This window comes from Lontra canadensis, unplaced genomic scaffold (genome assembly GCF_010015895.1).
Source record: "Lontra canadensis isolate GAN:19392208 unplaced genomic scaffold, GSC_riverotter_1.0 scaffold113, whole genome shotgun sequence".
Classification (NCBI taxonomy): Eukaryota; Metazoa; Chordata; class Mammalia; order Carnivora; family Mustelidae; genus Lontra; species Lontra canadensis.
This window is the reverse complement of record NW_022631107.1, coordinates 4,984,583-5,008,474: the sequence shown is the minus strand read 5'-3', so window position 1 is coordinate 5,008,474 and position 23,892 is coordinate 4,984,583. Positions and strand designations below refer to the sequence as shown.

General features: G+C 42.2%; 1 protein-coding gene across 5 annotated transcripts in view; it reads left to right on the top strand.

Annotated features, from left to right (window-relative positions):
• NTRK2 (neurotrophic receptor tyrosine kinase 2) overlaps nt 1-23,892 on the top strand; it is a 318,349-nt gene that overhangs the window by 18,577 nt on the left and 275,880 nt on the right. For all 5 annotated transcript variants that reach the window (XM_032840565.1, XM_032840563.1, XM_032840566.1 and 2 more), the window contains exons 2-5: nt 8,306-8,380; nt 8,497-8,568; nt 13,144-13,212; nt 15,900-16,054. In XM_032840565.1, the coding sequence (XP_032696456.1) occupies nt 8,306-8,380; nt 8,497-8,568; nt 13,144-13,212; nt 15,900-16,054 (371 nt within the window). The remainder of the gene's footprint in view (nt 1-8,305; nt 8,381-8,496; nt 8,569-13,143; nt 13,213-15,899; nt 16,055-23,892) is intronic.

Sequence of the window (23,892 nt, the reverse complement as noted above, 5' to 3'; positions counted from 1 at the left end):
GGAGTCCTGGGGACTTGCCCCTGGTCCCCTCGTCATAGAGCTCATAAGAGGTGAAGCTAGCGGAGTGCATTTATCCCTTGCACGACTCCAAAGATGATTTCCCAGCTACTTAAATTCCTAAATCCCTGGGGTAGTCAGGCTCTTCTAGGAAACTACAGTTCCCAGAGCGTGGCATTGTGGAAAGATCTGCAGATTTCTCACTGATCACCGGTTACAGCTCTATGTCCACAGAATGCACGAGAGCCTCTTGTAAAATGTCCTTGTTTCTCTCCATCGACCCTTGTTTTTAGGCCTTGATTACCTGTGACATTTTAGAAATGTTCTGTACCGAAGGTTCTGGATTAACATGTCCGTAGCCCTCGTGGTGTGATACAGTGGCCCCAAGCTCAGACTCTCCAGGCCGGTAGACATGTGTGCAGATCCTGTTCGGACAGCTGTGTGACCTTGGGAAAGTGACCTGGCATGGTTCTGCCTCCGTTTTCTCTTCTGCAAGGTGGAAGCAATCGGAACATTCTCCTGGTACCATTGTTGTGTCAGAGGGCACCCTTGCCTGGCACACAGCACTCCACTAAAGGGAATTACTGGTGTTCCTTTATGCCCATGGCCAAAAAGAAGTTGGAATTGTTCATGCCACACAGCGTGCATTAGTAGGCTGTTTGAATTCAAGTCCTGACCATGCTTACTGGGTCTTCTCTGCATTCATGTCTTCACAGTTGGGGTGATGCACCCTCTCCTAAAAACGGACCAGTCTACTGGTGTATTCTTTTAAGCATAGATTGAGACATTCCTACCTGGAGTCTTGCTTTGGTCCATCAAAGTATAGCTTGCACCTGCTCAGGGATTGACGTTCAAAACTTTCAGCATTTTTGCTGAGAAACTGAAGCTGCCTTGTGTAGAACCCAGAGACCAAGGGCAGTAGTTTTTAAGGATTATTCTATTCCTTATGAAAGAAATCTTCTGGTAGAGAGGATCCCGTCCACATCAGCACTGAAATGCCTCACTCCATGGCTGTAAGCCTGGGTGCATATCGTAATCTCATGTGGCCATATGAGTTCTACTTTTATTAGCTTGCTTATTTATTTATTTGGTAGTGGCGTGGGGGTGCTGTAGAAGGTGGCCCGGGTAGCAGGAAGTGATTCCATTTGGAAGAGTGGCCATTAGAAATATTCACTGCTGTTTCCCTTTCTTTCTAATGTGTTGCCAAAGTACAGTTCAGGCAATAAAGTCTAAGCTAAAGGGAAATTTTACTTTTGAGCAATACGGCTGTTGAGCTAATACACACAAAGACAAGATGCATTAAAGCCACTCTTTGTTCCTTTGGAAGATTACCTGTAGGAATTATCTGGTAGGGCTGTTCAAGCCAATGTGAAATCTTTTCAAATGGGATGAGTACCCTTTCCAGGAACCTGTAATTCAGAAATGTTTCTGTGAATTTTGCCTAAAATTACCTCTTCTCTCTTCTTTTCCAAAAAAGCCACCCATACGCTTTTTGTTAAGCATAAGGAGAGGAAATTCTTTACCCTCCCAAAAATGTCTTAATGAAGGTCCTGGATGTCAAGTTGAGACTGGAGATGCTTTGGAACTAAATGGCAAATAGTATGGACTTTGCTTATGTTCGTGTTCTTTACCTTTCAACTCTCTGGTCCCTTCGCAAGCCCTGACCTCCATTTAGGCCTCTCCTGACCTGCCCAGTCACATGTTGTAATTCCTTCCACTGTGTCCTCTCAGCATATTTGGACCTCTGCTTGGACCCTTCTCTTATCTGCTGATCAAATACGGTGGCAGTGACCACTGTCCCCCTCAGAGGACATCTCCTTCAAAGTCAAGGACCACTGGATCTGAAGACTTTTTTTTTTTTTTTAAGGTTTTGTTTTTATTCATCTGACAGACAGAAATCGCAAGTAGGCAGAGAAGCAGGCAGAGAGGGGGGGGGAAGCAGACTTCCCGCTGAGCAGAGACGATGCGGGGCTCGATCCCAGGACCCTGGGATCATGACCTGAGCTGAAAGCAGAGGCTTTAAACCATTGAGCCACCAGGCACCTGGTATCTGAAGACTCTTTCAGGCCATTTCTAATCTTAACATTCTTGAGACTGAGGGGGCCAGTAGGAAATCAAGGCTCCTCTTCCAAGGGTGATCAGTTTTCATCATTACAAAAATTCATTGGTTTAAATATGTTGTATGCTTGCAATCTAAATTTGCTTCTAGATTGGACTAATTTTGCTTTTGAAATTGGCTTTCCGTCCTCCTCTGTTACAGTCTACTGTCTTTACTTTGTTTCTTTGCTTTGTACCTGATTGTTTCCTGTTATCACACATGTGTGTTTATGTCTGGTCTTTCTAATGGGATAATAAAAACTCTCAAGTGGGGAACCTGTGGATCTGTTTGATTGCTTTAAGTCAAAGGCATCCCAAGAACATCAGCTCTATGCTAGGAAGCGAGATACAGTGAGATAAATAAGACCTTTCCCTCTGAGGAATTTAACAGCTCAGTTGGGGGTCAGGTAGATTAAGAGAAAAATACAATTGTGGGTACAAAGAGAACCTTCATTCTCCCTAATTGTTTTAAAAAAATATTTTATTTATTTATTTGAGAGAGATTGAGAAGGAGAGCATGGAGGGAGAATGAGAGGGAGAAGCAGACTCCCCACTGAGCAGAGAGCCCGAGTGGGGCTCGATCCCAGGACCCTGAGATCATGACCTGAGCTGAAGGCAGACACTTGGTCAGCTGAGTCACCCAGGCACTCCACATTCTCTCTAATTCTTAAGTACAAAGTTAAGAAGTACAATAAATGCTAACAAAAAAAAAAAAAAAATTGGTTGCCAACTGATGGACTAAAAATGTTCCGATTTGGAAAAAAAAAAAAAAGTCTTTTTGGTGTTTCCCCAAAATCAATCAGTATTCTAGGTAATGTAGAGTCCCAGAATAGATTTGGGTGAATTCATTGAAAAGCCCCTTAAATATGCAATCCAGCTTTTAAGGCAATAGGCAGTGATTCTGGTATGTAGCAAAAGTGAAAAGCAACTATTAAAACAACCCTTATAAGATGAGGTCCTCTATGTAGATTTGAGAAAGAAGGAAGGCATATTTGGGCAAAACAGGAGGGTTAGAGGCCAGCAATGATTCTAGACAGATCACTGATGGAGGGTTGGGCCACAGGGGCTGGGAGGCCAAGGAGGTAAATAGAGAAATTCTTAAGGAGTACCAGATTAAACCCAAACCTACTGTGTCTGCATGTCACCATTTAAAGGCTGATGACTTGCCTAAAAGAGAATGAAGGCAGGGCCTGCAGGTTAGGGCGGCAGAAACAGTTTTCTGTGAAGAACCAAAACTGCTAATTCATGAGATTCCTTATCAGACGGGTGCTGGCACATGGGCTCTGGGCTGATGTCTTGTACCTTAAAACACCTGGGGCCTAAGTTTTTGTCAGAGAAGTTAGGGGTCATCATGGAGCGAAAGCTCCTGAGGAAGGTTTGTGCCCAAAATGCCAGGCTTTCCCACTGCTTCGAGGGGAACGAAACACTTCTTGGTTTTAATAAAACCCTGGGCTTTAATAAGCCAAGTTTGACTCAGTCAAGAGCCCTTGGAGTTTCAAGACACTTTGGAGTCAAAGCCTGGCCTGGATACGCGTCTTCTAGCTGTGTATCCTGGCCTCCGCTTTCTCGCTCCCTCTTAACCCTGGCTTGGACCCTGCGGCTGAGGGCTCCAGGCCTGGTGTTGCCAATATCCTGCGGGAGGCACGTGGAAATCACCAGTAGGGGGCAGTCCAACATGCTCCTTAATCTCCTGGTTCCCGCCCCCGGCTCTGGGGCCGGGAGCAGAAGGCTTTCAAGACTGTCTTTTCAGTGGTCTAGGAAATCATGACCTTGAGCCTGGGGGGTATGTGAACACCTTCTAACCCCGAAGCCCTGGGGTCTAGTGTCCCTGCAGTCACTTTACTTGTGTGGCTTTCTTTGTCTGTCTTTTTCCATTCCTCTCTCCCTCCCTTTCTTCCTTCTTCCCTTTCCCCTTCTTTCTTTTTTCTTCCGAAGTTTAAAAATTTCAAAAAAAAAAAAAATACTTCTTGTACTTACATTCCGAACTGGCGTGCTAGCGTTTTGTCTTTTTTTGTTACAAGTCTCTTCTCTTTTAATAAGAAATAGTTTTCTAGTTTAATAAAATAAATAGAACCATCCTCCTTTCCCCAGGTGGGCTTCCTACAGTCTTCTTTTTATGTTTTACAAATATCCTTGACTGTGAGCATTATGCAGTGTTGTTTTCTGTGTATTTTTTAAAGTTCACATAAATCATGATGTATCATATGTACATATCAGCGTGCAATTTTGCTTATGTAGCCTTCTCACTCAGCGTGATGATCTCTTCCTACTCAAATACAAGATCTGGTTCAACTTCAAACCTTATTTTTTTTCTGTTTCTTTTTAAAAATTAAAAAAAAAACTTTAATTCCAGTATGGTTAACATACAGTGTACTATTAATTTCACGTGTGCAATATATGATTCAACATTTCCATGTATCACCCATGTATCACAACAGGTGAATCCCCATCATCTATTTCCCTCATCACCCTCCCACTTCCCCTCTGGTTGTTTCCTGTTTCTTTCTTTTTTTTTTTTTTTTTTCCCCCCTAGGTTTTTTATTTATATAACTAATCTTGAACTCATGTTCCCAAGATTAAGAGCTGCCATGCTCTTCCAACTGAGCCAGCCAGACACCCCCTCTCTTTCTTAATTGATGGACATCTGGGTGGTTTCTGACTTCGAATTCTGACTGTATTACAGTGAATATTCTTGTACGTACGTGTGTGTGTATGTGTGTGTATGTGTGTGTGTAAGAATTTTTCTCGGGTAAATACCCAGAGATGAGATTACTGAGTTGTAAAGTGTGCTGATGGATCATTTTCCAGGACGAACTGCTCTTCAAAGTGATTGTGCCAAATTACACTCCCTCTAACAATGTAGGAGAAATCCCCACATCCTTGGAAATGCTTTATATGGTCAGACTTTATTTTCTTTTAAATATTTTTAAAAGATTTTATTTGTTTGAGAGAGAGTAAGCGAGAAAGAGCACAAGCAGGGATAGAGGGAGAGGGAGAAGCTGACTCCCCATCCCACTGAACAGGGAGCCTGATGTGCGACTCGATCCCAGAACCCTGGGATTATGACCTGAGTCGAAGGCAGAAGCTTAGCAGACTGAGCCTCCCAAGCGTCCCTATATTGTCAGCCTGTAATTTGCTCTTCAGATTTTTTGTGGGGTGAGCAGTTTTTCATCTGTTTCTTGGCTACTGAGGTTTCCCTTCTGTGGATTGTTTGTTATTACCTGTACTGGTTTCCATTCTAACCCTGTGATTCCTCACTTCGAGGTAGCTCAGGAAAATTTCTTGGCCGTGGGTGTAGAATCGATGAGCAGTTTATAGCGGGCAGCTGTGTTGTGGGTATGTCTGCAGATGGTAACTTACGAAGGGCAATTCTTGGCTTCTGGAGGGCACTTACCCACTTTTTAATCCAGCTCTTCTGTTAGTTTTTCCATTCTAACTGGGAGAAACCTTCATGATTTATCCAGAGTATTCCTGCCTCCACAGTGGAAAAGTATTCTCTGGTGACCATTTCTCATAATTTCACATGGTTCTTTTGATGGTTTTCCACACAATCTCCTGTCTGGTCTTAGATCTAAGAACCATTAGGCTTTGCTTAACGTCTGACATATTTTCATCTCGTGAATACTCTGAATTTACCACTGATGAAATTTATCTCCTTTTCCTTCTTTTCTAGGGTTTCGGTAACTAGAAAGCTTAGAATTAAGCCTGTGACCCTTTACTAGCAGCATATGTATTTTGAACCTAATTCCTCACTCTGTTGATATCTCTGCCCTTTTCATTCTTCTATGTCCTCCATTTTAATTTATTTTAGCTCATTGTTTTTCATGAATACAACTGGGGAGTTTGTCAATTAAAAATCTGATGAAAAATGAAATTAAAAAAACAAAGGCCATCAATAACTAAAAGAAAAGTTAAAGATAAATGCTTTGTGACACAGATGTTGACTAAGAACCTGTTGAGTATCAGGCCCCTGCCATAAGCATGGAGGACACAATGGTGGTCTCACCAAGAGATCTGAAAAACTCTTTCAGAACAGTGACAGGTACCATGCTAGCTCAGCTATAAGGCAAGAACAGGCTTCTCTGGAAGTCCTGGCTGTGACTGCAAAGGAAACCAGGCCCTTGCTATCTGCCCCTTTTGCTGCCAATTACATGAAAAAAGGATTAATATTTAGGGGGTCTCTGGAATGAAGTTCTTATTGGGAGATAATTGAGAAAAGGGAGGTCACTATGATCTGTATTGAAAATATAGTGGAATAATTTAAATAATCTGAAGTGTCATGATTTAGAAATATTTCATAAAAAATCTTGATGTTGAAAATTGTTTAAGCACTAGGTTGGAGTCTTAATAGTGTTTCCTTCCAGTGTAGTAGAAAGAGAGCAGGGAGTGAATCCTTTCTGTGCATCTATTTAAGTGCCAGACCCTGGATATCAGGGAGAACCAAGATTTTTGAACAGAAGATGTCTCCTTCTATCCTGGAGGTTGCTTTTTTTTTTTTTTTTTTTCCCAATGAAACAGAGAAAATGTTTATGTGGATCCTTTGAAAATCATTTTTCTTTGGTCTGATTTTGCTATCTCAGAGCATTTCCTTATTTTACCTGATTTCTAAAATCTATTTTCTAAAAATGGGTGCCCCAACTCTTACCATGTATCTTAACATCCATTTTTCCTTTTCTGGATTGTGTAGAAGAAGGGACCCACAGATGCTGGATTTTCTCCCCCACTAGTTACTGTTTTTCATTTAACTCATGGTGGTTAAGAGCAGGCCTGCATATTTGCTTTCAATGTCTTCATGGTAATATGTTACATATCTTAATTTTTTTTTTTTTGAAAAAGAAAGGGGAAGACCCATCCTGACACAGCTTCTTATGGTGCCTTTGGAACTCCAGCTGTTGCCTATCCATGGATGTGTCCGTCCGTCCATCCATCTGTCCACCCACCCGCCCATCCACCCATCCATTCATCTATCTACCCTTTACCTTTTGAATACCTACCTTGTGCAAGGTACTTTGCTAGATGCTGTGGTGATATTAAGAATTATAGAACAGGATTCAGCTGTCTTCAAAGAGGTTATGACCTAGGATAAATGAATAGACAGGACTCGAATAACTGTAGCACAAGGAAATTCCACGGCGGTAGGTTTAATAGCTTTGTGTTTGTATTACTAGGGATTTTATTGGTTGGAAGTGACAGAAATTCAGATCAAACTTCCATTAGTGACATTTAACCTCAGAGATACCTAGATCCAAGGGCTCAAATGGCATTTTTCCGGTCTTCTCTCTTATTATATCTCGCAGCTCTTTTTCCTTCTGTGTGCTGACTATTGTTAGATGGTCTCTTTCATTGTGGCAGGAAAATTTCTCATGGAGGCCCTGGGCCTGCATAACCTTTCAAGTAGGATCTCAGGGAAAAAGTCTTTCTCTGTCCGAGCATCATCTATTCAATTTTAGGGAAAATATTCATTGGTCTGGTTGAGGCCACATGAACATCTCTAAGCCAGTCGTCATGGTCAAGGGGATGAATCCTCTGTCCTGTCAGTCACCATTTTCCTTCTGTATTTGAGGGTCTGGTGGGTGGGGAAGAGGAGGGTTCCTACAGAGAGTACTCTAGGACCACATTGCCTTTGTGAATGTGGTTCCTGAAAGGGGATATTGGTAGGAGTGCTGACATGACAGGAGCAGGAAAAGGGGATCCTGGGACAGGAAAAGAGGGAGCGGAGGAGGGAGAGAAAGGAGAGAATTGGCTTCAGTGTTTTAAGAGGTAGAAAGAAGGAGTGACCGGTTATCATGGCATGTGGAGAAAGATGTGATCTGTCTTGCGTGTGACGATGCCAGCATCCCTGTGGCCATCACCATAAGGAGGAACACTTTTGAGAGGTAGTGGATGCATTTCCAGGTTATTTTCCCCTCTGTACACAGGGGATCCCTTGAAAAGAGAGACAGACTGAATTTGTTAGTTCGAAGTGATAACAGGATCAAGGAAAAAAATGAAACTTGGTGAACCTGTCGTTGACCTTGAAACCGGCTCAATCATGGTTTCTTCCCAGTCACATTCCATCCCCCCTCCTTTTCTATATTTTAAGGAAACAGGTGGGGCTCAGGTGGGTGGGGAGGGCTTGCTGCCCTGGTGAGGTAGGATGGAAGCTACCCATTCTTTTCATGTACTGTCTGGATTCTGAGTCACTGGTTTTCACTCTCTGCGCTTTTTGCAGCTACATTGCCAATCAGAAAAGGTTGGAAATCATCAACGAAGATGATGTTGAAGCTTATGCAGGACTGAAAAATCTGTAAGTACTCAGGACTAGCGTACCTTATTTCAGACCTTTCTCTTAGGTTCTGTTATAGTCAAGCGGGCATTTACCAGTTCATTCTAATGTACATGCAATTTTATGTTTTTTCTTAGGACAATCGTGGATTCCGGATTAAAATTTGTGGCTCATAAAGCCTTTCTGAAAAACAGCAACTTACAGCACATGTAAGTAAAGGTTGATTCTTTTGCTTCCTGGGTCCCAAATTATTCAATAGTTTTCCCCTCTCTTCCTTTTTTACCAAGACTCAACCTCCTTTTTTTTTTGTTTGTTTGTTTTAAAGTTAGCATACATGTGACAATAGCTGAGACATGTTAGCTTTGGTTTTTGAATAGCTTTTCAGAGGGGTACTCAGAACAGACTGTGTATTCCCTTTCGTGGATTTCTGGGCCATTTCCATCTTGGATGGAGCAACAGGCCAGCAGCAGAGTCTGATGTGAAAACTATGTCCTGGTACACGGTCCTTGATTCTTTTCCTTGGAATCATGACATGTTCCCTGGAAGACATCAAACTAGTGGAATTAAAAGAAACTGACTTAGCCATGGCCTTTTTAGGGAACTAAAAATCACCAAAGTGTTCCCCTGCCCCCATAGATTCGCTTTTCAAAGTTCATTTTCTCAATGCTATCTGTCGTGATTGATAAAAATGGAGAAAAATCAATCATGGGACCCGCCCGAGGTTCAGATGATTATAAGATAGCAAGTGTTGGCCCCCAAGTCACGCTGATGCTTTGTCAACTGAAGTCAGCTGGAAATACGGACTGTGGGATTTCTCAGGGTGTTTGCTGCTATATCCTGTCAGGTGATGGCCCGTCGTCCAAAAGGTAGGGCCTTCCTGAGAGGTTTCTTCATTCAACAGAGGCTCGCCTGGCCCTCAGCTCCGACGGGTGTTCCCTGAGCCCTGAATGTTCAGTGTGGACACGTTGCCTGCAGTTGTTGGCCTTTGGGTGCTTTGCAGATTCTCCGTAATGATGCTTTTCTGTCTCCTCCTCTACAGTTTACCTGTAGGACTCTCTCCCACGTTACCTCACTTGAATTTTCCGACAGTTGGCAGGAAAGACTTTTTTGGTTCCCATTTCGTGGACATAAAACCGGACTGAGGAAGTTCAGGGATTTGCTTGGGTCCGCACATGGAAAGTGACAGAGTTATGACTCCAGGGCCCACCTCTGGCCGAGCTCTTACACAGGAAATAAAATCTATGCCGTCCGTGTAATTAGAGAACCGGCCCTTCTTATAATATTTATCCTCTTTCTTTTCTTGGGGAGAACAGCTCCCCAGATGATTTCCGTGCCAGTCATAAAAGAAATCACTGTCTTGGAGCAAGTTGCTTAGACACTTTCTGTAGATTTTGATTTTATGAAAAACCTGAACTTCCTAAAACTAGTTTCATGACTTTGTATTTTATTTAGGTGGTGCTAATGATGAAGTCTGTTTAAAAATGACGTCTGTAGAATAAGGATACAAAACATTCAGCAAAATTGTGATAAAACCCCACAGAGCTTGATTCATGTATTTCATTTAAATGCTTTTCTGGCCTCATCTCTGTGGTTGTTTTGCCTGCACAGATCTGATGTCTGTGTGGGTCTTGAGGCCACGAACAAGACAGAAGTCTGAGAGAAAAAAAAAAAAAAGTTAAAATGCTCTAAAGCCATCGCTTAAATGTAATTAATGACCTCGGTGGTTAAGTTCTAGTATTTTCATTATGGCTAACATTCCACCTGAATTACTCTCCCGACCCCATTTTATGGGCTGTTTTACCCCATCACTTCCCCTAACAATGTGATGTGTACAGTGGGCTATGGTTAATTGTCGTTTTAGTAATAAATGTATTTATTTATAAGGGGACTTATTCATAAGAGGGCTTACTCTACCTCTTCATGCTTCCCCTTCCTCCCTGTTGCATGCCATTTATAGGAACACCAGAGCTGCTGGTGTATTTTTTCAGGGTGATATATGGAAGAATAATTTTAATGGCATTCTGTGTGCTGTAACCACTTATATAAAACCAACTAGCTATCCCTGTCTCCCAAAGAGGTGCCATTTGAGAGTGGAAAACCGAAGAGATGGACATATCTTAGATGGTTTGTTTAAAAGGCAGTGGCCAGGAAGCCAGGTCATTGGTCAAGCAACAAAAACTCTATTGACATAGAGGCATGATCAAGTATTAAGACAGAATGAAGTTAGACAATATTCAGGCAGTCAGTCATGCCAGTAAACTTCATATACAGTGTTCATGGATGACAGAGGCTCCTCATCACCAGAATTAAATTTAAATTAAGCAGTTGGCTTTGAGAATGGCAGGGATGGAGGAGGCTGCAAATCAAGTGTTTGCTTTTGCAGACCTGAGTCCCGACCTCCGCTAAGGACTGGGGACTCGGGCGCTGGCTTGTTTTTGCTGAGTTTCTGCAGTCCTCTCGGGTATCGACACTGTGGAGACCAGGGTGCGGAAGAAGAAATGTGCATTAGAAAGTGTTTCTCTTTACTGGGTGGCGGGGGGGCGTATCCTGATTATCTGAGTCTCCCCAACGATATAACAGTGTTTGCAATAGCAGTATTTCACTTCGGGTTTTAGGGAGATTCGGATTGGATCCTGTCTCACCACCCCTCCCTCTGCCCTGGGCATATTCTGCATCGTGTGGGGACTGTCCGCCGCACCTGTGACTGGTCACTTTATTTCTTGGTGCCTTCAATTCCTCCCCGGTGTCTGAGAACCCAGGGGTTGTGAGAAAAGCCAGTGTTTGTATTTTCCAGGGGCTTTGCCGAGGTGCTAATTAGTTTCTTTGCAAAGTTCTGTCATCAAACAGTAAGAGGATTGTTGATTTTTCCTCCTCCCCTCCTCCTCTTTTTTGGCTTTTGTCCCCCATAATAAGTATGGTTCATAAAACTCGTCTTGTTCTTTGGCATGTGACCCCACTCTGGGCCATGTGGCTGGCAGCCCGAGAGGGCCAGCTGCTGCTGGCGCCGACGGGGGGCTTTGTCGCTGACTGAGACCTTGACCGGAGGGTCCTCTTTGTTTGCCTGCTCTCTCCTGGTTCTTCTTGGGAGGAAGAGTCCTGGTTTTGTTTGTGTTTCCTTCAGAGGGTGGTGGTTTCTGAAGATACCTGGAGAACACAGGCAGAATGACTTTTCAATGTGTGATACTCCAATGATACTCATTCTTTTTTTTTTTTTAATATTTTATTTATTTATTTGACAGAGATCACAAGCAGCAGAGAGTCAGGCAGAGAGAGAGGGGAAAGCAGGCTCCCCACTGAGCAGGGACCCCGATGTGGGGCTTGATCCCAGGACCCTGAGATCATGACCTGAGCTGAAGGCAGAGGCTTAACCCACTGAGCCACCCAGACGCCCCTGAAACTCATTCTTAAGTCACGTTCCAAAAGAAAAAAGATGTATGTGAGCACATTTTACAACTTCCCAGTGGATTATTTTTTCATGTGGGTGAGCACTTTATGCTCGGTGTAAAGATAGCAGAAGCAAGCATCAAAGGAAGAGGAACCACTTGTGTAGGTAGGGGTTTGGGTGAGTGGGACTCTCCGTATAGAAGGAGGCAGGGTGAGGACACATGCAGTCTCGAACTGGGGGACCCTGGAACAGCAGTTTCTGTATGCATCACGTGACCAGTCTCTGCTTCTACATTAGCTCCTGGGTTCGAACCCCTCCCTGAGGGTGACTGGTCAGACATAGTGGGATGTCTGAGCAACCCATGAGTTTGCTGGGCTGACACAGAAGACTAGCCTCAGGGAAGGGGCAGAGACCCTCTGGCTCTTTCCTCTCTGCCCAGCGCTTTCGGAACAGGAAACAGATCCCGAAAGGCTCAGTGCAATTTGTTGAGGGCTTGGCGGTTTCTGTCCAAGTTGATGTTTGTTTTACATTCCTGCTAGTTATTAAACACGTGTCTGGAGACCCAAGCATTGGACACTTTTTGAATAAATTCAACCAGTAAACACATTCACGGAACAAGTTAGCTGCCAGGATTATGGCCCTGAATTTTCCAACTCAGGACCTTACAGCCCTGATCATCAGAAATGGAAACTCCTGCCCATTGAACAAAACTAGGTATTCAGAACATGTCAGTAGATTCATTGGTATTTTTTCAATCACAAATATGACTTGGTTTCTTTGACTTTTCACCATCTGGTTGGTCCAGATTTTTTTTTTAAAGATTTTATTCATTTATTTAACAGAGATGACAAGTAGGCAGAGAGGCAGGCAGAGAGAGAGGAGGAAGCAGGCTCCCTGCTGAGCAGAGAGCCTGATGCGGGGCTCAATCCCAGGACCCTGAGATCATGACCTGAGCTGAAGGCAGAGGCTTAACCCACTGAGCCACCTAGGCTCCCAATGCTGTTTAGTTTTAAACCATCTTTTTCCCTAGTGAGTTTTATGATTTTAAATTAGATTAAATTAATTCTTTCTGTTAATTGTTCAGAGGTCAGAGATCTAGGAGGTATATAACTTGGCTCTGAATCAACATAAGAAAAATAAACCTTTGGTTAAGAAAGAGATGAAAAAGAGACTTTTTGGAAATTACACTCACCTCTCCCCCTACCCTCCGGACAAGAATTTTAGCAGAGGCACGAAAAACTAAGTTGTTACTCCAGATGGAAGAAAGAGATGATGGTCGGAGGAAGGCATGAACCATGATCCAATAAAACTATATTTTGAAAAAAATCTCTATTTGCATACACGCTTCTTGAGATGTCACATTTTTTAATTCACATTTAATGTTTTTGGTTTCTTTCAGCAATTTTACTCGAAACAAACTGACAAGCTTGTCTAGGAAGCATTTTCGTCACCTTGACTTGTCTGAGCTGTAAGTAATGATCCTTGTGTGGCATTCGGGGAAACAGTTTCAGAGGAAAGAGTCATTAAGTATTTTTTTTGTTAAATGAGTGATGTGCAGATCTATTTTTATATCAAAACTCTTAAAAAATGACTTCTTGGTTTTTTTCCACTTTTTTATCCCCTCATATAAACCTGATTCAGTAACCAAAACTCAGAAATCTCAACAGTGAGGTATCATTTAGGATGAGTTTAAATGTTGTTTTTAAATAAAGATTTGTTTTCTAAAGGAGGGAAAGTGGAAAAAGATTGGGGGGGGTTGCTTTGCGTTACAAGGGTGACATGTCTCATAGCGTTGGTGATGTCCAGGCCCTCATGGAAAGCAGAGCCAGTCAAAGAGGAAATACCCATGGGCAGAACTCGCTGGTGCCCGCTGGTGCTTGATGGATGTTGGAGGAGAGGTCATCCTTCTCCCTCCCTGCCCATCCTTGTGAGATTTTCTTCTGGGTCTGCCCCTGCACTCAGGATTTATCCTTATGCTCTAATGTCCTTTGCTGCAAAATGATAGGAAGAAAGATTGCCACGTGTTAGTGACTGATAGCCAGTGTTTCCGGGTGTGCTCAATTCTTGCTCTGGCCCCATGAAGCAAATAGAAACTGTAGATATTCCTATAGTAAGTTGCCCAAAGAACCCCAAAGTGGAAGCTCTGCATGTCAGTGGAAGCCCAGACGGACAAGGCCTTTGAATACCAGGATGTAGCTTTTGCTCTTACTGTATATATTGCTTGGGTTGGAGGGTCCATGCCTTCTCGCAAGGCAAATGTGCAGATGAGAAGATGCCATTCGTGGAGAGACGAGATAGTAGGTTGTAACGAGAGTTGCCTGGTGCCAGGTGTTGGCGATAGGCAGTCATTTCGGACTACACTGAATTCCCTGGTCTTGAAGTGGTAGCTTTCTAACCCAGCAGTGGGCATGTAAGATTTGAGGAAATATGAAACAGAATGAGAGGCGCTCTGTGTGACCCTTTTGAGCATCGCTGTGGAACGTGACCTTGATGGGTCAGAATTCAGAGTTCTGACTCCAGATACAAAGGCTTCCGTTTTCTCCCAGCAGCAGATTTAATCAAGTCACTCAACACACATTCAATGTGGGCCTGGTTGCGAATCAGACTCACGCACCGGGCCTTGGGGACGTATGGAGGACACTGTCTGTGTTTCAGGACTCTGTGGTCTAGTGGAGAGCTAAGAGCATAAACGAGCCAGTGTCAGGTGCCGTGGTAGTCACTGGAAGACGGGTTTGCCCATGACCTTCAGAAAGGAGCCAGCTGTCTGCCAGCGTGGTATGCTCCTGTGGACATAGCTATGACCACAGCCGAAGACCCCTTGCTTCTTTATCCCTTCTGTGGGTTCGGTCATGCCTTCGTTTTTGGGAGATTCTTTAGTTTTTCATGTACTTAGAAGGCCAGGAAACCCCTTATACTAGTTGGAGTCGAGACCCTGTGGATATCTTCTGCCTTCGATTCTGTATCTGCTGGAGGGATACTGAGAGGCGATCAAGCACACACACATTAAACGAGGCTGCCATGACCACATTTTCCCCAAAGAGACTCCTGGAAGAGTCCCCGGGGACCCCTGAGATTCTTCGAACCCAACCAGAAAAACCACAGGAGTAAATGATGTTGCAAAGCCCAGGTCCTGTCCTCAAGGAAATCTTAAGTATTGTGGTTAATGCCAGGCAGAGCCTATGTAACGATTGTAAATGGCCTCATTTAAAGGCTCATTACCATAAATGGAATTCATCTTAAATAGGCCACTGAGTATTATAAATAAGCATTTAAAGATTTTTTTTTTCTTGTGGTTTTTATTTTCCTCTTGACTACTTCCTCCGTTACCAGTCGCAGGCCACGGGAGCCCAGGCAGCTCGGCTGATGGGTGGCTTGCTCTTCTCAGACACTCCCGCAGTGGGCTGAGTGGCTCCATCTGGAGCTCACTTGCTCTTGCTCGCAGAAACCCTGAACTTGGGATGTGTGTGACTCTGTGTGTGTGTGTGTGTGTGTGTGTGTGTGTGTGTAGGAGGTCTCAGAGTTCCCCTCCAGGCTCTCTCATTCACATTTACTCCAACTTTCTTGCATCCACCCCGCTGAACGGTGGTCGCCCCATGCAGAAAGCTGGGAGTGCCGCCTCACGTTTCAGCCTTAACTTTGTATTTATAGGCTTATTGTAAAGTCAGATGAAATCGCTCTGCTCTCCACTGTGGTTTGAGCTTATTAAATGAACACACTGGAATCTCTAGCCTGCTCAGGAATAAGTATGTTAGCGTTCCTGACAACTTAACAATTGGCATCTTCACTAAAGATCTTAATTGCTATATAATGGCCGTGGCAAATTGGTTATGGCATCTGATTTTCCCCCGTTCTGTGAGACATCCTTTTCTAGCCTCTATTATAGTTCTGCCTGTTCCTGTCTTGTTTCCCTATGATTCTGAAAGGTCTTGCATCACTTTTCCTCCTTTGGAGCCCACGGTGGTGTTTGCACCTAGCAGAAGATCAGTAAGTATTAGATAAAGGAATGAATAAGTAATGTGAAACCGTAAAGGTGGGTATGACTCCTGAAGATTGCTGGCCAGAAAGAACTCATAATGTCGCAGCGCTTTGTGATCTCTAGCGTCGTGAACACTGACAAAGAGAAGCCTGATCAGGTGTCATTTTTGTCCCATGTAGGATCTTGGTGGGCAATCCATTTACATGCTCCTGTGACATTATGTGGATCAAGACTCTTCAGGAGACTAAATCCAGCCCAGAAACTCAGGATTTGTACTGCCTAAATGAAAGCAGCAAGAATATTCCCCTGGCAAACCTGCAGATACCCAATTGTGGTAATTTACTTTCGAATCGATGAATTCTACTTGCTATTAATTGTTCTAATTGCCTTGGTGTGGTAGAGAGTCTGGGAGGATTATCACTACCCAGATTTTATATAGTATGCTATTGAGGTCTCTGGTGAGCTGGGTAACATTTGTGTGCAGTGTGGGGAAATCAGCTGGGAGCAACTTTGCTTGACTATTTTTCGCAAGTAGAATATTAATTCTGAGTGGATGGCTTTGACGCGCACGGAGAAGTATGCTGTTCATTCCACTGTTTCTTCATTTGTCTGGTCATGGCATCCGTCAATCCATTCGTCCGTCCATCCGAAAACTATGTGAGAGGAGTGTGATACTTCCTTGGCCACGTGTTTACATGGCTGGCACCCAGAAAATGGAGAGGGAAGGATCTTGTGGTGGTAGAGTGTCCTCACCGTACCCAGGAAATGCAGTTCGGGCCACAGTCCCTTCAACTTGTCTTGCTGCCAGATGGCTGTGTCTCCTGATGGGGCACCAGGAATATGCCCTTACACACGCTTTTCCAGGTTTGGGTTTCAAGCCCTGCCTCAGTCTTGCCCCCACTTCTCCTCAGCCTCTGCACCTCCAGAATCGGAGAGGACACCCTCTGACAAACGTTCAATTCTTCGTATTGTTTGAGATCAGTTTTTCTTGAAGGAAGATAGGGCGGCTGTTCATTTTTAAGGAGAATGTCATGAAAGGAAAGATAAGTATTTGCTTTTTACCCTGAAGGGGCTTAAGAGAGAGCAGTTACTCTTCCCACAGATTTCTCTCTCCTTGAGCCCTGTGGCTTCCTAACAGGGGAATCGGGCTTTGCTCTCTTGCCAACTTTCCTCAGCTTTCTTTGCTAGCCAACACTTAAAAAAAAAAACAAACCCAACTTTTAATGTATATCTTTTCCTGATTGGTAAGAGGGCGACTGTGCTCTGTTTTGGTATAAATTTGCACCGCTGAGAGAAATCGCCTAGAGGGACAAGAAATTCAGCATTGAGTCACCTGGCTTCTTGGCCAGCTTCCCAAGTCCGTGGCTGTTGTGACCACATTGGTTCGGCAACCACTGAGAGGAAGGAAGAGAGAGCAGGGAGCTCCTGCTTTGATTCCTCAAACTGCCCCGTAATAGACATCTGTATTGCCCTTGCCTGAAACCACTTCTTCTTTTCTTAAATTTTAATTTTTGGCTGTGTTGTCTTGACAGTTTTCAGTGATGCAACCCACCTGATGTGTTGTTGTGAGACCATTGTGACTGGAGAGGGCGAGAGTGGGAGGGAACTGGTCCTCATTTTTCCTGATGAATTTGTCAGTTTTTAGTCATTTTCTGCTTGCTGCAGATTAATCAATGAATTGTGTGTGTGAGGGACTTCGGGAATTCACTGTCCTGACTCAGAGGGAATGGGCTTGATCGCTCGGTTGGGATGATTACGTTCATGGTAACATTCACACCTGATTTCAGTGCTGGTGATGCTTTCCAAAAAGCAACACTGTAAAAAAGGCGAATGGATGGACTTATTTCTCTACAGATTTTATACTCAGACTGTTTTGTTGTTTGTCTATTGATTTTTTTTCTTTCCAAGTGTTTTTTACTTATTTCTGATGCACAAGTATTGTTGATACATTTCGTGGTTAAAAAGAACCTGTATTACACATAAAGCTAGTGTTTTTCTTGTTTGTGATCATTTCAGGTTAGTGGTTATGGATCTATAATACTCTATTTAATCAATGCATGGGATTCATGATAGAATCTATCTAATTACATTAACATTTCCACATTGATGGCATTTAGCTTATTTCCCATCTTTTGTCACTCCAGAAATGTTAGAATGAGCGTCTTTGCATGTGCTCTTTGTACCTGTGTACCGATGAAAAGGTTTTCCTACAGTAGAGAGCAGGAAACAGAAGTTTTGGCTTACGTGGTTTGTACATTAAAAAATAGTTGTACCAATTTATAGCCACTCCAGCAAAGCATACCTTGATATTAACAAACTTCTTCTCTGTTTGTTTTTCTAAAAAATGGTAGGTCATTTCTTTTTGGTTCACATTTTCCTGATGACTTTTGGGTATCTTCTGTGTTTAGGGAACATTATGCTTATTCTTTGGTGGTTTGCCTATTTATAACCTTTGTCTATTTTTCTATAGTTTTTTCCTTTTCCACTTTTAGTGTGTTTTATTTTTTTCTTAACTTGTTTGGAGGTTATTAATTATGTTTCTGTGTTTTTGGAAATATAGGATACTCAAATATTTACTACTCATATTAAAACATATTTTTCTTTTAAGTATCTAGAGATGGCTCCCAGCAAGAGAAGAAGGGAGAGTTTTATTTCCTTTTTCTTTCTCTTCCCATCCCTCAGATTGTTGTCAACTAGGATTTTATTTGTAGGTTGTTACTTGACTGTTTTGAAGATTTTCCGTTTCTTTGTATGTATCATTAACTTTTGTATCCTACTGCCATTTGGAGTAGTTTTTCTTTTTGCTGGTGTGTATCCTCTAATATTTCTCTCTAGAGAAGCTAAGAAGCATAAAATCTTCACGTTCTCGCCTGGTGGAAAATCAGATTGTGTTTGTTCTTCTCAGTGGAATTGGCCAAGTATGAAACCCTAGACTCGAAAGAATTCCTTTTAGACCTTTGCAGATATTGTATTATGTTCTTGTATTCAGTGTCGCTGAAGAGAGGTTGAGGCCAGCCTTATGCTTGCTCTTTGACAGGGAATCTATGCTTTTCTTTTCCTTCTAGAAGCTTTAAAGAGTTTCTCTTTTTCCAAGTTATTCTAAAATTTTTACCGTAACGTACTAAGGGGTGTGTGTGTGTGTGTTTAAAAATTTATTGTTTGACACGCAGCCTACTCTTTCAGGGTTTTTGTTCTAGTTCTGGAAGAGTTTTCTAATTTATGTAGATGGTTGTTTACACTTATAGCTCCACCCACCGTATTCCTCAGCCTCAGTAGCTCTTTCCATCTGCTTGTCTTTTTGTGCGGTGTTACGGGGAAATGGCTTGACTCACTCCTTTGGCCTTCAGCTGTTTCTGCAGATACTGAATTTTTCTCAGTTTCTAATTTCTGCAATCTCTACTGACCGTGTGTGTGTGTGTGTGTGTGTGTGTTTTTGTTTTTTTTTTTTGTAACTGAAACACCTTTACCCATGTTGGAGTTCATCATATCTCTAGGGTGTCACCAGCACCTAGCACTACTGATTTTTTCTATTAAGTTTCCTGCACTTGTTGCTTTTGTTGGATGCTGTGTCCACAATGAGTGGGTAGGGACAGTTTGGGGACATACTGTTGTGTGTGTCCTGAACCAGTAGCTCTGTGGCTCAGCCAAGGCACTCTGTCTTGCTATCTGCCCCTTCATTCTTGGGTCAGCCTAGAGCCCCCCTATTTTGTGTAGGGAATACTTATGTGCCCTTTTGGGGCTGGGCTCATTTTCTCTTGTCACACTGTCTCACTTTCTCTTGGTGCAGGGTTTCTCACGGTGTCTTGTCCACTAGCAGTATGCTGTCTCATTTTCCAACATGGTTCTGGAGTTTCCAAAAATTTTCTAGAGATTAGAGGTCAGAAGGGGATGCTTCAGTTTGGAGCTTAGTCTTATATTACTTTTCTTCATCACGTTTTCCCAGTTTGGGCTCTTTAAAGAGAAGTTAGACAAACTGAGCAGTAGATTTATACGAGGTAGTTGGATTTAAATTGTTTCTGAAAGTCCATACTAAAGAAATCAGATAATATGTCATTGTCTTCACTTAGGTGTCTTGTTTAGAGCATGGATTTGTGGTTGGTTGGCTTTTCTTTTAGGTCTTGCCCTTTGCAGACTTAAAATATATCTGTTGTGTTTAATTACATCACAAATTCATGGAACTCATCTTCATTTTTTTTTTCTTCTTTTTTTTGGATGCAACTTGTTAGCTAAGTGTAGGGGTCACTCATCAGAGTATTGTATGGTCTTGCGTATTTGTTTCGTCATCGTCAGCCAACAATTTGCAATAACTATGGTTACTCCTTTAATTTGCAACTGGTAACATCTTAATTTCAATAAGAAAGAGCTACTGAGACGTCATTCATTTATTAGATGGGTTTTCTTTAAAAACTTCCCCTTTTAGTATTTCACCATGTAAGTATTATATGAACAAACTCTTTACATTTTATAAACAAAAATACATCCTCCACGGTATCAACGTATCCCTTGAACGTAATAGGCTTTGATTTGTGTTTGCTGAATTCACCAATTAATAAATGCATGAGCCACGGATGTTATAGTAATGATTGCATTGGACCAGATTTTTATATAGTGGTGCAGATATTTCAGTTACGATAACTTAAAGATTTATATTATTCTAGCTAAATTATAATTTACATAAATTATAATTATTCCATATATTAACATTTTGTCATTCCCTCTGAAATTTCTGTCATCATCCCATTTTGAAAGAGTCTCACGTTCCTCCTACCCTTAGTGATCAAGCGAACGTGGTAGGTGGGGCTGGGAAGTTTAATGGCCATGTTACCATTAGCAGCATGGTCAGAATGTCTCACAGTATTTTTCTAGCAGCCCCTCCTGGCGTGAATTACTGTAAATTTATTCATGCTGGGAAACTTGTTGTGGTCTGTTTCTCCACAAGGTCCTTTTTAACTTTAGAAAAACTATATTAATTGCAAGGCAACAAAACACATTCTTCTAAAATTTCCACAGTAATTTGAAGAAAGAGTCGCTAGGCACACTGGTTCTGAAGACAGAGATCAAATCACCCAAGTTCTAAAGACAGGTTCTTTCACCAAGGTTGTTGTGCTGATCTAATACAAGAATGCGTCTGCCACTTTGATTGATCTTCAGCATTTAGTTTTGCAATCATTTCCCCTCACTAAATGAGATTATTAAAGAACAGGATACTTTATACTTTAAACATTTTTTATCCCATAATTAGGATTTAAATCTCCAGAAGAGAGTTTCTTCAGGAGGTGTTAATAGTGGCTGAGATGTTCTGTTTTAAGTAGACAGCAAATGCATGTAAGAAAGGCATATTCCCCTGGGTCATTATCAAAACAATCCCTCAACCCATTTTACTAGTAACTGGTTACCATAGAACATGCTAGTCCCACAGTGAATATAAGGTGGTAATTCACTTGATGCTTGGACTGTACGGCTACTATAGAAAACTCCCTTAATGGTCCCACGAGTTGAAATCAGTCCTGCCTTTGGTTTCCTTGTTATTTATAACAACAATTCCAATTTTCCACTTCCCCAACCTTAAGACTTTCAGTGTAGAGGTTCCTTAAAACCCATCAACAAAATATTATTTATGATGGGAGAGGTCAGTTCACAGGTGCCTGGGAAAAGAAGGCTAGTTCCTTGAGGTAAATTGGTTTTCCTGATTTCTTTTTAAGATTTGCTTTTGGTTGTTACGCTGTGGTTTGTAGTACCTGTCTACTTAGCATGTTTGTACATAGTCCTTCTTTGTTTCAAACCAAGAAACCAGACTGACTGCAATTCTGCTTTGTTAGAGCTTATGGAAGATTTGGGGGAAATGCTATGTTGGTACTCTGGAAGTTAGATTGGTATAACACATTAATTTCTTACCACCTTAGCTGGATTGATTTGTTAATTTTCTGAAAACAAAAAACCAAAAAAACAAAAAACAAACAAACAAACAAAAAACCCAAAACCAAAAAAACATGTACGAAGTCTAGTTCTCCAGGTTGCTTTGCTTTTACTGGGGATCAGGTTCTGTTTCCTAAAACACAGCAAGCCACACAGTGGACCATTGTTTTCCTTTGTCTTTTTAGAATGGCAAATAAAGCTGTTTTTTCCCAACCTGTCAGCCGCTGACACAGTTTTTGTGTTTAGAAGTTTCCTGGTTGCTTTCACTGTAATGACATGGTTCACACAAGTATAGAAGCACAATTTCCAATTTGGGCTTGGAAAGTCACTTTGCTAATTTTCTGTCATTTTTGTAACTGGGTGTAAAGCAGCTACTTCTAAATAGGTCAGGCTCGTTCTGGCTTCTTTCCTGGTAGTGAAATATATATGCTTTAAGAGACAGAGAAATTGGAAGATATGCCAAAAAGAGAGAACATGAGAGGAGAGGAGAGAGTAGCCAAAATCATAATTTATTTGAATATTTTACATACGGAATGGTGACCAAACACAAAATGAACAGAGCTTAAACAAGATTGTTTAAAACAAGATGAGAAAGAACATAATCCCTACTTAGAGGTGAAAAATAAAACCCAGTCCTGACCCATTTCACTCACTGCAAAGCTGAGTTAATAACTCAAAGTGATTAGAGGTTAGTTTTCCTTAATGATTAGAAAGTGAGACCCTACCTACTTGATTTGCTTTTTATGTTGGTAGGGATAGGTCGACCAAATTTATTTTTACCTGAATATTGTGCTAATAATGAGCATTTCTTATCCCTTTGGAATGGTGATAAAGGAAAGGAGAGAACCTGCATATTTTAAATTAGTGATCCTAAGACATAGTCAACTGTCCAGAAGTGTGTGCTCATGGAAGGGAACAGAGGCAGGGCTGAGCCCAGTAAAGGAGGCAGCCAATCCATGTGTTGGTTAAGGTCAAGCCCAGCTCCCACTCATTACCTGTTTAGTTCTGGTACTTTTTAACTTCATCTGGAAATGGGGATACTAATGACACCTACTTGCAAGAGTTTTTAGGATGCCAAATAGAATATAGCAGATGAGGTCTAGCGCATATTAAGTACTCAATAAACATGAGTTATTAATGTCATTCGTACCATTGATATGTACCCTTAAATATATTTTACATCTAAATTTAAATACGTATATCTCTTTTAGTTCGTCAGGTTACTTCAAGTAAAAATAACAAAGCCATAACAAGATACCACAGAGAAAGGGTGTACTCAAAACAGCTGGGGGAATATAAGATCCATGGAAGTGAACTGATTCTTTTGGTGCAGGACTTCTGGGAGCTTTCTCATATGTAATGTGCATAGTAAACATCCAGAGTTATAGAAGTTACTATAGGCTCATATTTTTTTAAATCTTACATTCTCACCGCCACCCCCTCCCCCAATACAGAGTTGTCAAAGAGTCTGAGTTCCACAGAACACACTTTGGGGAAAGTTCCATGGATGAGCTGATTGCTCGGGTCCCTGCTGAGTTTAAGAATAATGGTCATAGACCCCAAAACCTAGTGAGCAATTGTCCACCCTGACACCCGTCGTCTAAACCCTTGCCACTCAAAGTGTGGTCTGTGGAACAGGGAGTTTGCTCCATGGGTTGGGCTGCAATGCAGACCTACTGGAAAGAAGCAGTGTTTCTAATCAGATCTGCTGGTGAGTCACACACACATTATAGTTTGGGGAGCCCTGGTCGAAAGGAAGTCAGCCTTTTTCCGCGTGGCTGGTGACTTCCTGCCGAGGTTCGTAGGCTGGTGCATCCTTTCTGAACATATCCGGGTCAAGACACATTGACACAGAGGTGTCTGTGTGGACTCTGGGTGGCTGGTCAACTGTGCTGTCCAGGGATGTTTCTCAGAGTGCAGAGGAAGACCTCTCGGAGGCTTAAATCAGGATCCCATGACAGTAGGGCTGGAAGCTCTTGGAAGCACTGCTGAGCTTTGCTCTGTACTTGTGCCGATTTCAAATCTTATTAAGCCAGGAAGTAGTGCCTGGCAAATGGTTTATCCTGCCTTGGCTGTTCATGCCTCCCAATTCATTTTTATTGTGCTAATTAAACCTCAAGTGATATTTCAAGTACAGATTTTTTCCATTATTGAATCTCTGGCCAGCATATTAATGCTTTAGAATTAACGTGAGTCAGATGCTTACTCATTTGTGGAAGACTTTACATCTAGAAGATCTAGACTTGGCCAATTTTG